Source organism: Phasianus colchicus, chromosome 1 (assembly GCF_987193195.1).
Source record: "Phasianus colchicus chromosome 1, bPhaCol1.hap1.1, whole genome shotgun sequence".
Classification (NCBI taxonomy): Eukaryota; Metazoa; Chordata; class Aves; order Galliformes; family Phasianidae; genus Phasianus; species Phasianus colchicus.
The window spans coordinates 38534771-38545591 of record NC_143436.1 but is presented as its reverse complement, the minus strand read 5'-3'; the positions used below and the strand labels follow the sequence as shown (position 1 = coordinate 38545591).

The 10821-nt window shown below is 42.9% G+C and overlaps 1 protein-coding gene across 1 annotated transcript; it reads right to left on the bottom strand.

Annotated features, from left to right (window-relative positions):
- Positions 1-2176: 2176 nt before the first annotated feature.
- Positions 2177-10597, bottom strand: LOC116226742 (glioma pathogenesis-related protein 1-like). Its single transcript, XM_031589695.2, has 6 exons — positions 10281-10597; positions 6573-6818; positions 4590-4699; positions 3656-3738; positions 3108-3134; positions 2177-3022 (listed from the first exon to the last, which is right to left on the bottom strand). The coding sequence occupies exons 1-6, from the start codon at positions 10458-10460 to the stop codon at positions 2871-2873; spliced, it is 798 nt and encodes a 265-aa protein (XP_031445555.1). The 5' UTR covers positions 10461-10597; the 3' UTR covers positions 2177-2870.
- Between the last annotated feature and the right edge of the window lie 224 nt (positions 10598-10821).

The following is a 10821-nucleotide window of genomic DNA, read 5'->3' as shown; positions in this document are numbered from 1 at the left end:
ATTTTGGACTGGATGAGGCCCCTTTTACTGCAGAAGGTCCTTGCAGCAAATTTTTGTTTGCTAAAATTAAGTTTATATCTTCTTCCATGATGCAAAGGGCTTTTGACTTTGTAGGTTGGCCTTTTATTTCATGAACCTGGTTTGGCTAAAAGCTCCCTGCTAATTAAGTGACTGTTTTCCAGCTGGGTCAACCAGCTGCATGGTTGCCTGAGTTGCAGTGCAGGAAAATGTACATTAGCTTGGTGGCAGCCTGACCTTAAAATGCATATATGTGCTTTCATGGAAACGTGTGTTTTGAATTTTGGTTCCCCAGCTGAGGTTTCTATGTAGATCTGGCATCAAAGTCCCAACCACAGTAGAACTTACTTGATTTCAAGGAGTCTTGTCCTGTTGTCACGAGATGAAAGGGTTATGTTTAATCTTTTTTGGTTGTTATGGCTGCTGGGTTTCAAGGATTGTTGGTTAGACTTCTATTTATTAAAACAGGAAAATCTAGAAAGACCCTTCATTCATGTAAGGAAAACAAACCAAGGATTTGTGAGCTTAGAATCTGCTTTTTAGTGGTAACCATCTGCATTGGGCTCACTACAGTGCTTTCTGCACCTGTTCTAATGTGTCTGCAAAAAAACAGAACAGAAAAATAAGTTCAGAAGGGCAAAGTAGTTGTTCTAGTATTTTGAGGACTAGCTTGAATTTTTGCAAATTATCTCCTTAAACTGATTTTAGAGTTTACAGGCTAGCAAAGAAGTGCTCAATGGCTGTTCCTATATCTGTATTTTGCATTTATCATGTGGAAGTCATGGATGTATGCCATAAAAAAGAATGTGAACAACTTGAGGAAATCATCAGGAGTTAAATATCTGGATTTTGGGTGTCCTTAAAAAATGAGATGCAGCTCTTGCTTAGCTTTGACTCCTTGACTTTCTGGATTTTTTGTTTGAAAGTTACCATGCTGTAGAATTTGTTGTTGGTTGGTTGGTTGGTTTTTTTCCCCATGAGCCCTAGTGATTTACAGTTTTTTTAATGAAGCTTTCTCTATGGAATTCCCTTCGAGCTGCTAAGGTATGTAGTTCAATGGCAGCACTGTGAATGTTTTGAACTTTAAGGGCTCTGTGTTGGTTCTGTTTACTCTCCTGGAAACCAAGTATAGATTAAACTTAGCAGGGGAGCATTCCTGCTGAGCTCATTTTGCTCCCTGGACACAGCATTGTATGTGCTTTGCTTTCCTCCATTTCTCCTTGCATCAGTAGGATTTTTCTGCACATGGGGCAGATGCTGGCATAAGAGCCCTTCTCTGCAAAAGGACACTGCAGAGTACGTCCTGCTGCCAATATGTGCTGGTTATCGTCCTTGTGGGATTTCCAGATGGGACTTTGCAGTACAGGAAGTGTGAGGCTTGAGTGGTGCTCAAAAGAGTGTGGCAAAAAGGCAAGTGGGAATGAAAGTGGCTGCCCTTTTCAACAGATAGACCCGTGGCCTTAAATTTGTAGTGAGGATTTTATTTATTTTTTTTAATAAAATTGTCTCTTTCTATGTTGGCCAGCACGAGTGCTGTGATACTGGTCATTGGATGGCAGAAAAGAGGCTCTGGCACAAACGAAGTGCAAATATAAGTGAAGGACAAGGAAGAGGATTAGGAATTCTGTCCCTGACCACATTTACATTTTGGAAAATGATTTATTTGGGACATGGTGTGATGCTGATATGATTCAAGTACTAGCAGCTAACTGTACGGAAGAATAACATCAGAAACTTTGGGTTGCAGTTGGCAGTACTTCCAGGTGAGACTGACTCCAGCAGTGGCATCAGAGCAGGACTTGTGCAGCAACACTGACAGAAGTGAGCAAAGACAGCACTACAGAAAGGAAGCAGCTGGGGAACTCCCTGGCTTCCTGCATAGAAGCACCCAGCAGAATGGTGTGATGTATCGAAGGGGCCTGGCTGAACCCTGCCAGCTCTGGGGGCACAGCCTCATGGAGACTGGAGCTTGGCAGCCACTGAGCCCAAGACACAACGTTGGGCACAGCACGATTTTATTTAGACCACTGTACTGTGTTTTTCCCAGCATCGTGTTTCTCAGCATTGTGCAGGCTGGAACTGAATGTATTTGTTCTGGGTCTGTGCACCAGTGGACCTTCAGATCAGGTTGCAGATACATGATCACCATGCACAGGAGGCAGGAAATAGTGGTTTATTGTTTGAAGCAGAAGTCAAAAACCTCATGCTCAGAAAAAGAAAAAAAAAAAAGAGTTTAAGGTGGTGCAAAGTCACATTTAAACACGGGTGAAGCTCTGTGTCTTGGCAGAGATGATGTGTGTTTGAAAACAGATTCTAAGCAAAGAGAAACGCCAGTGGTCCCTGTGCACTGCGATACGGGGAAATGCACTGCCTGCTGTGGGACGCACATGCTGGAACTCACCTGTGCCCAAAAATTAGGAGGTAAAAAACAGCTATAAATGACAAAAAGAAATCTCTCCAGGCTACCCAAAACCATGCTGTTGCGTCTCGCTGGAGTACGTGTGGAGAGAGCTCAAAAGGCATAGAGGAGTCTGCTCTGCTGGGCTGCAGACACCCCACTCCCCCACTCCCTCCCTGAGAAGCGTGGCAAGCTGTTCCATGGCATACCCATCTCTGCCACAGTGCTCCACTTTGGAAAAATAAGCAGGTACTTTAAAACCAGCTACTGATTCTGAACAATGAGAAGGCCACTTATCAGCTCTGCCAGCTCCTCCATGAAGTGGGGATGATATTTCTATATTTCAGAATGATCTGTGGATGCAAACAACATTTCCATCCATCTCAGTGCTGCCAGTAGCTTAAGCACAGGGAGGGGACGAATCAACCTCAGTGCTGCCACAGCCTCCTGTGCGTTACTTCGTGGCAGGTGCTATGGACCAGTATTTGGGTAGGATCCAAGTGGCTACAATAGTCAGAATAAGAAGTAACAGCCTTAAAACAACCACAGAGATGCAGTACTCATCGCAGGCAGGTCTGTCCCAAGCTGGGTGCCACTTGGAATCACCTGGAGGCAAAACAGATCAATTATTTCAAGTGTAACTGCACTGGGGGCAACAACTACTGGAGGCAGTAGTATCTGTGGTACTTACTAATGACTTTGTCACGCTCAGTGTTTCCTGGAGAGAGAAGAAGAAGCGAATGTAAGCAGCAGGCTTAGAATTTGTAAACAATGTGAGTTATAAAAGAGGAGAATTCGCTCACAGTGGGCTGACAAGAAATACAGTTGTGTTTCTTTCCAGGAAGAACCAAGGACCTATAGACTTCCAGAGAGTGATTTTGGGGCTTTGCTGTAGAGAGCTCGATTGCATCTTACTAAGTGCCCCTGCCAGTGGCTGGCATGGAGAGGAATTATCCCTCAGGTACACTTCATCACTTTTTTTTTGCCCAGCTCTCATATTCAAGATCCACTTGTCTAGCTGACATCAAGCAACCCCATCAGCCAGGGATCCCGTCATTCCTTGATGCTGGTATTTTAAAACCTTTTCTATCCTTAGGCATCACTGCTCTCTTGGCTCCTCATTGCATTTTTTCAGACAGTATTTGGGAATAGGAGATGCTGTGCTTCCTGCCAGTGTCTTCTTGTGTGCTCCCTCTCTTTTTACATGTGCTTGTGGAGGAGGGTGGGTTGTCTACTTACGACACAGATTGTCAGTGCACTGCTCGCCATTGCATTTGCTGCACGCTGCTCCTGTCTCATATGGGTGCCGTCTGTAATTCCCACTGTGAAGGAAAATAACATTGCTTTGAAGCTGCCCTTATGAGGGGATGGCAATCCCTTCTGCTAATTTGCTTCTGAACTTGAGATTTTCTTCACTTGTATTGACATTGAACTGTGTCCTGGTCAGCCCTGCCTTACTGTCCTGCTCCCACCTAGCCCAGGAGGTGCCCAGGCTGCTCCATGAAGATTTTGGCAGGCAGTAAACACCCACAGTAAGGGCTTTGTACACTATCCTCCCTGTGACCTCAAAGGCTGAGCAGATCAGGGCCTCAACCAGGACCAAGAAAGCATCCTGCCCTCATAAGCTGGGACCAAGGTTCAGCAGGTCCTTCAGAGCCTCTGTGTCTCTCAGGCAGCAAATATGCTACTTACAATGCATACGAAGGATCTCTCAATAAAATTTTGTCTTCAGCAGGCCCAGCATCACATGTCCAAACTCTCATACTAACGCTCAGCCTGCAGCCACAAGCACTGCACACTTCAGTATTTACTCAAACCATTGACCAAGAGACTTGATTCTGCAGACAAACCTTGGGTTTGCGCCTTGGCAACCATCTGGGGCCACCTCAGCACTGAGGAAAAAGGGAACAGCTTTCAAATGATCACTTAGGTATGCTTATTTCAGTGTCTTATATTTTACCCTTTCTATCAGCACCACTGCTTTTTAGCTACAATATATACATCTCCCACTTACTCAAACTAGAGTTGCTTGGATGTATCTTTATCTTTTTTGAGGATCATTTCTACCCATAAACACAGGAAAAAATGATCTGATCCTATCAAATTACATATTTTGGGAGGGAAGAAGAGGCAGGATCCAAATTCTTTAAAATATCTATCATGGAAACCTTACGCTGGCCCATAGTTGCAGACGAAGTGTGCTGCGTTGGTTCCTGAGAAGTATAACACTGTGGGACAGAAGTGGACAGCACAGCCAACCTTGTAGCTTTGAGCCCAAACGACCTGGAAAGACAGACACAAACATTGGTGGCTGAATATTTGGTTTAACAGCTACAGTTTTAGGGAAAAGCTTTGCTCTCCTCTATATTACATGGGCTTTGGAGTGCTCCTTGAACATGATTTGCAGTGGCAAGCAATAGTGATGGATATCTAAATAATAGCTCGTTCTGAAGAACATCTGGTTGTTTTAACTAATTCACTAGATGTTTATTAATTTATTTGATGACCAGAGGACTGGAGCACCTCCCCTATGAGGACAGGCTGAGAGAGCTGGGGATCTTCAGCATAGAGAAGACTCTGGGGGACCTTATAGTAGCTTTCCAGTACCCATAGGAGGCCTAAAGGAAAACTGGGAAGGGACTTCTTAGAAAGGCATATAGAAAGGGTGAGGGAAAATGGTTTTAAACTGGAAGAGGGTAGATTTAGACTAGATATCAGGAAGAAATTATTTACAGTGAGGGTGGTGAGACACTGGAACAGGTTGCCCAGTGATGTGGAACAGGATCCAGTTGCTGTGGATGCCCCTCCCTGGAGGCATTCAAGACCAGGCTGTTTGCTGTCTTCTACAAGAGTTTACTGCATAGGCAAATAACCAAAAGGCAGGGGGCTATAGGAACAACAGGGCGAAGGAGCATATCCAGGTTGCAGTCTTGCCTTCTATGATCATGATAATGATTGACATAACAGAGACAAGAGCATCAGATCTTCTTATGATTCCCCGTGTAGCATGAGCTATCCAATTCAACTCAGCACCACATACCCTATCTCCCCTTCCAAAGGGAAGCCTGCCCCTTGTTGTTTGCTAGGTCCATGAACAGGACATGTTCCTCAGGCTCCTGTGTTCTCAGCACAGTAACAACCAGAGGCTGCCCATGACACCAGCGGTGGACAACCGCATCCCTGAGGATGGTGATGGGGAAACAGCAGGAGCCAAATCAAACAAGGAATCACAGAACTAGCCCTTGTATAGCAGCTCATGGTGCCGTGTGGAAGCTACCTGGCAGAGTGGGGACTTTGTCCCACCATGCACTGCAGCCCACAGCCACTGCTACTGCCTGGTTTTTGGCCATTGCTGGGCTAAACTTGGTCGTTTGATCGCTGTCCTGTTTTCTTCCTAGAAACAAAATACAGCTGGGGTATTAAAAAGAAAATGCAGTGAAATTCTTGTTCTCTAAAATGTGACATGAGAACATCTCATGCACACAGGCACAAAAAAATTACTACAGCACTTTGAATTCACTTCACTGACTCTTCAACAGAAATCTAGAATTTCTTTGTCAGAATTGCAAGTCTAGTTTATAAAATCATAGAATCATAGACCAATTAAGGTTGGAAAGGATCTCTAAGGTCATCTAGTCTAGCCACCCGCTTATCACCGCAACATACACTAAACCATGTCCCCAGGTGCTGCATCTCCATGTTTCTTGAAAATTTCCAGACATGGTGATGACTCTACCACTTCCTCGGGTAGCCTATTCTAATACCTTACCACTCTTTCTGGGAAGAAATTCTTCCTAATATCCAATCTGAGCTTCCCTTGATCAGCTTAAGACCATGACCTCTTGCTCTGTCACTACTAGCTGGCAGAAGAGGCCAACCCCACCTCACCACAACCTCCTTTCAGGCAGTTAGAGCAATAATGTCTCCCCCAAGCCTCCTCTTCTCCAGACTAAATCACCTCAGTTCCCTCAGCCATTCTGCATGAGACCTGTGCACCAGATCCCTTACCAACTTTGTTGCCCTTCTCTGGACACCAGGCTCCACAGCCTTGATATATTTCTTGCAGTGAGAGGCCCAAGACACAGTACTCGAGGTGCACCTCAGCAGTACTGAGTACAACTAAACTTGACAGAGTTAGAGAAGTGTGATGCCTTACCTGTGTGTAATGGCCACATACTCTGCTACAGCTATTGCTGGAAAACGTATAGTCTCTGACCTCTTTGTACCAAGAGGTGATGGCTCCTTGCACCGAAAAAATTGAAAGCGAACCAGTCCAGAGATTTTCTCCAACAGGGTTAAATTTGGGGTGAGCCTGCCCTGGCTCTTGGAGGTATATGTTATGTTTGAACTCGCATCTCTTCGCCCAACCTCTTGCAGTCTTTGCCAAGTCTGGATCCCAACTCTGCAAAATAAAGACGAGTAAAAATGACTTGGTTATCTTAGCAATGCAGTAGTGCTGACCAGATTTTGGAGAAGTTGCATCTATATGCTGCAGGTTCGTTTGTTTGTTTCTGCTGAGACTTCAAGTGCTGTATGGTAGACTGACTTGTAGGTTCTAGTGGGAATCTAGTCACTCATTAAACATGGGGAAGATTTTGGAGAGGTGGACAATTGTGTCTGACATGCTTGCTGGATGCCAAGACTTGTGCATCAAAGTGTATGGAGCACAGTACACATTTCCAGGCTGTGCCACTTAAGGGACAATGTTAATTTAACCTTAAAAAAAAATGTATTTATAGAAAGCCTGGAAGAAGAGGGTTGTGCTTTCTGTCCCAAACTGCCTGAAATCTCACGTAGCCTCACAGATTAGGGCTGCTACTTGCTGGTCAAGTCACAAACATGCTGGGATTTTTGAAACAGTCTAAACTCAGGGAATTTTGTGGCTTCAAACACTAGCACTGAATTCATATTTGTGGAATCACTCATTCACTTGCAATTCAATCCAACAGAGAGCTGTTATGTAAGCCACTGAGTTATATGAATGTCTTTTGTTTGCACTGGAGGCATTGTCAGATTCCACTGGGTTTTCTTGTGTACACAATCTGATTGAGCAAGCAGTGTTGTACCTCCTGGAAAACACGGCTCCTGGAGCTCTGCTTAAGCACTGTGTCATGAAAATTAAGCTGTTCAGTACTGCTGGAGAATTTCTGATTGGGCTTTTGTAAAAAAAATAAGACTTCCTTATTTATCCTTCTGTGTATGGATTAAAATCTGTCAGTTGCCTCTGCAAACAATGGGATCACCAGAGAAACTGTTTTGATCTGATCGTGACTGAGGAAAGATTTGGAGGTTGCTGAATTTCATGCCTATGTTTTACATAATAGAGCTTTTTTGTACTGAAGATGTCTAAAACATTTTTTTTTTTAAATTTTATGCTGTGAATAAGTAAGGAGAAATTGTCAGGTGACATCAAAATAGATCTACAAAGATTTGAAAATATTTTGTAACAACCATCTTCCAATTCTCCCTACACCAATTATTTGGGAGAAGTGTTGTCCTACAAAACTAAAACATAAATAATAAGCCTAAGAACTCAGTACATGGAACGATCAAGGTAAACTTGGGAGCAGGGGGGTCTAAATGCAAACTAAAGATCTGATGTTTCCTTAAATGATAACTTTGAAGGATGATTAACAAAATCTGGCTTTGTTCAGGCATTTTCTCCCAGTCCTAGCATTGCTGCAAGCTGAGACAGAGGCTGCAGTTCACATTTTGGCAATGCTGTGAGGTCACAAGCAGAAGGCTGTGACAAAAGCTTTGTGACAGCGGTTGATAGGTTAGTCCTCCACGGTCCCATTTTTCAGACTCTGCTGGAGAGTTCTGTGGGAATGGAATGTTGTTTCTGCATTTGATATTAAAAAGAGCAATTGGTTTGAAGAAGTAGAACATAATGCATTTACATTCTGTAACTTGTCCTTAGAAACAGTTGATCTAAGAAGTAAAATACTATATATGGTAATGTTTTAAAAACATTATTACTGAATTATGTGATTAATTCTTTCTTGCAAAACTGTAATAGTTGTTAAATGTTCCAAACAATGTGAGTATAGTATGTTAGGGATTAGGAAACATATCATAGAGTTGTTTTGTTAGGATAAGAAACTCCCAGCAAAAGAAAACCAGATTTAGCAAACATTAAAGAAGTTAGGGCCTCTATACAAGAACCAAACTGTCTCCGTGAGAAGGTTGGGATGTGACAGGCAGGCACCAGGATACTCCCCTGTCTTTCTCCCCAGCTTATTTTTTAGAAAGAAGGACAAGCAGATACCCGCAAAATAATGGTCAGCTGTGGAATAAGTTAATGAATTAACTACAGATTTATGCTTATACAGCAAAAATTTATGTTTGTCCAGTGTTTCCATGTTTAGTGAAGCATCGGGAAGATTGTGAACCTAAAGTACTCAGCCAATGAGGAACCAGGGGAGAAGGAGATAAGCGTTGGGGAATAGGGAATAGAAGAGCTAACTCTGTTTTCTGTGTGCTCTCCTGCTTGCAGGAGGCCTGCCATTGCAACTCCGAATAAAATCTGCTTTATCAGAGATACCGTCCTAGAAAATTATTTGGATATTTCCTACAGTTCTCACCCCTCTTTTCTTCTTCATCCTGCACTAGTATTAATAATAACAGCTGTATTACAAATGTAGCTGGCTAGGCTTTGTCACTTATGCTTAAAGGAGTTTCTGTCTTGTATTTTGTTTTAAAAAGTATTTTTTTCTCAAAGGATGGAAACGCCTTGAGTTCATATCCTTCATTTTTATGCATCTAGATGGACAGTTATCAGCAGGAAACAGAAGTGTTCTGAGAAATAAAAAAGTTTTTTTGTTTTCCTCATTTTTGTAGTGCTAAGGTCAATTACAACAATGAACATATATGCTCTTTTCAATTCCAATACTTCTACTTTTCTCATTGATTTTATAATGTATTTTACTGCTTTACCCACAACAAATTCTTACTGGGAGAGGTCATACCCAAGACTAGTTTTTTTCGCAGCACTTTAAAAGAAATCTGCCATTATTTTAGTTCTTCTCTTCTTGTGGTGACCTGTCTTTGTTTGCTTTTCTTTTTTTTCCTGGTTCCAGATCTTCAGCTTTTCAAAAAGAAAAATCAGGCACAAAATCACTGAAATTTTAAAAAGATGGATACTACTCAAGAAAGATTCTGTTAGTGTAGAGCTAGTGAAGCCATTCAGAAAAAGTTTTAGAAAAGGTCTGGAGCAATATGCAGTGAAGGTTTGGGATCCTAATGCCCCACTAGATCTACTTCCCAGGGCTGAGGTTCTTTTGAATTCACAACAGACTGCCTTTTGCATCATGGCTGCAGCCAGAGATGGGCACCACAGTGCAGGACCAATGCCTCCAGCTATTGCTGCTGCTGCACTTGTTTTGGCTTCCTTTGCAGCCCAGCACCTAGGAGCTGCAGCTAACAGCTCTCTATTGGCTCAAGCTGCTGAGATCTCTGCAAAGAAAGCTAAAAGAAAGTTCTCCAAAGCCATTTGGCAATGTTTTCTGCACTTGCCAACTCAAGTATGAAAGGGTGTGCTAAGGTCTGCACATAAATCACACCCCTTGCTTCTAAACTATGATGCCTTGTAACGAGGAGCCTTTTCACAGGACTTTTCACACTGCTAGGCTTAGGGTTGAAATTTTGAGTTTTGAATGAAAAAACTAAGTCAGGCAAAGCTACACGTGCATCTGATTGTATAACACCATCCAACAATCAGAGCCTTATCTTCTGCTTTAAAGAGGAACTGCAGCTATGATCGCAGGAGTTGGTTTCTTTTTCATTTTTTTACATTTGATTAGAAAAAACCATCTTTACAACTGTAAACACCACACTTGCATGTAAACTGTGAATATCCCCTTACCATGTACAACATGTTGCTGGCTGGGGGGCTCACTCCAGACCGGAATCTGTTGTGCGTTCTCACACATTCCTCAATAAACTCTGCATCTCCAATATCAGGCAACGTCTCCGGTCGATAGAAGCCAGAAGAAAGGCAGAAATGCAATAAAGCCAGCACACAAATGAAAAATCTGCTTATCATGTTACTTAGCCTCCCGTCTGTCAGCTTGAAGAACAGAACACTTCAGCTGCGTAAGGTGGCTTTAGCTTTCCTTGCAGCTTGTGGGCTTGTGTTGCTTGGAAGGCTTGTGGGCTGGACTTGTCTTAGCCATGGTAATTGACTGCAGCACATGTCACAGGAAATGAGTCATATTTCAAGAGCGTTGCTATGAGAATAAGGAAATTAAGCTACGAATTCACATTAAAGCTGCAGAATCTTTTTCTCTCTTCCCTTTCACTGCAGTGGGCAAGCTTCTTGTCTCCTAGCCCTAGGGCTTCTTTGTTTTTTGTAACCTCCCATCCATTGCAATCACAATGGGTTACAAGAAAGTTTTGGATAGTTT

Coding starts and splice junctions, on each gene's coding strand:
- LOC116226742 (XM_031589695.2), bottom strand. CDS start 10,460: ATGATAAGCAGATTTTTCATTTGTGTGCTGGCTTTATTGCATTTCTGC. Junction 6,819..10,280: donor CCAGCAACATGTTGTACATG/GTAAGGGGATAT, acceptor TTTATTTTGCAG/AGTTGGGATCCAGACTTGGC. Junction 3,023..3,107: donor TGAGCGTGACAAAGTCATTA/GTAAGTACCACA, acceptor TTTTGCCTCCAG/GTGATTCCAAGTGGCACCCA.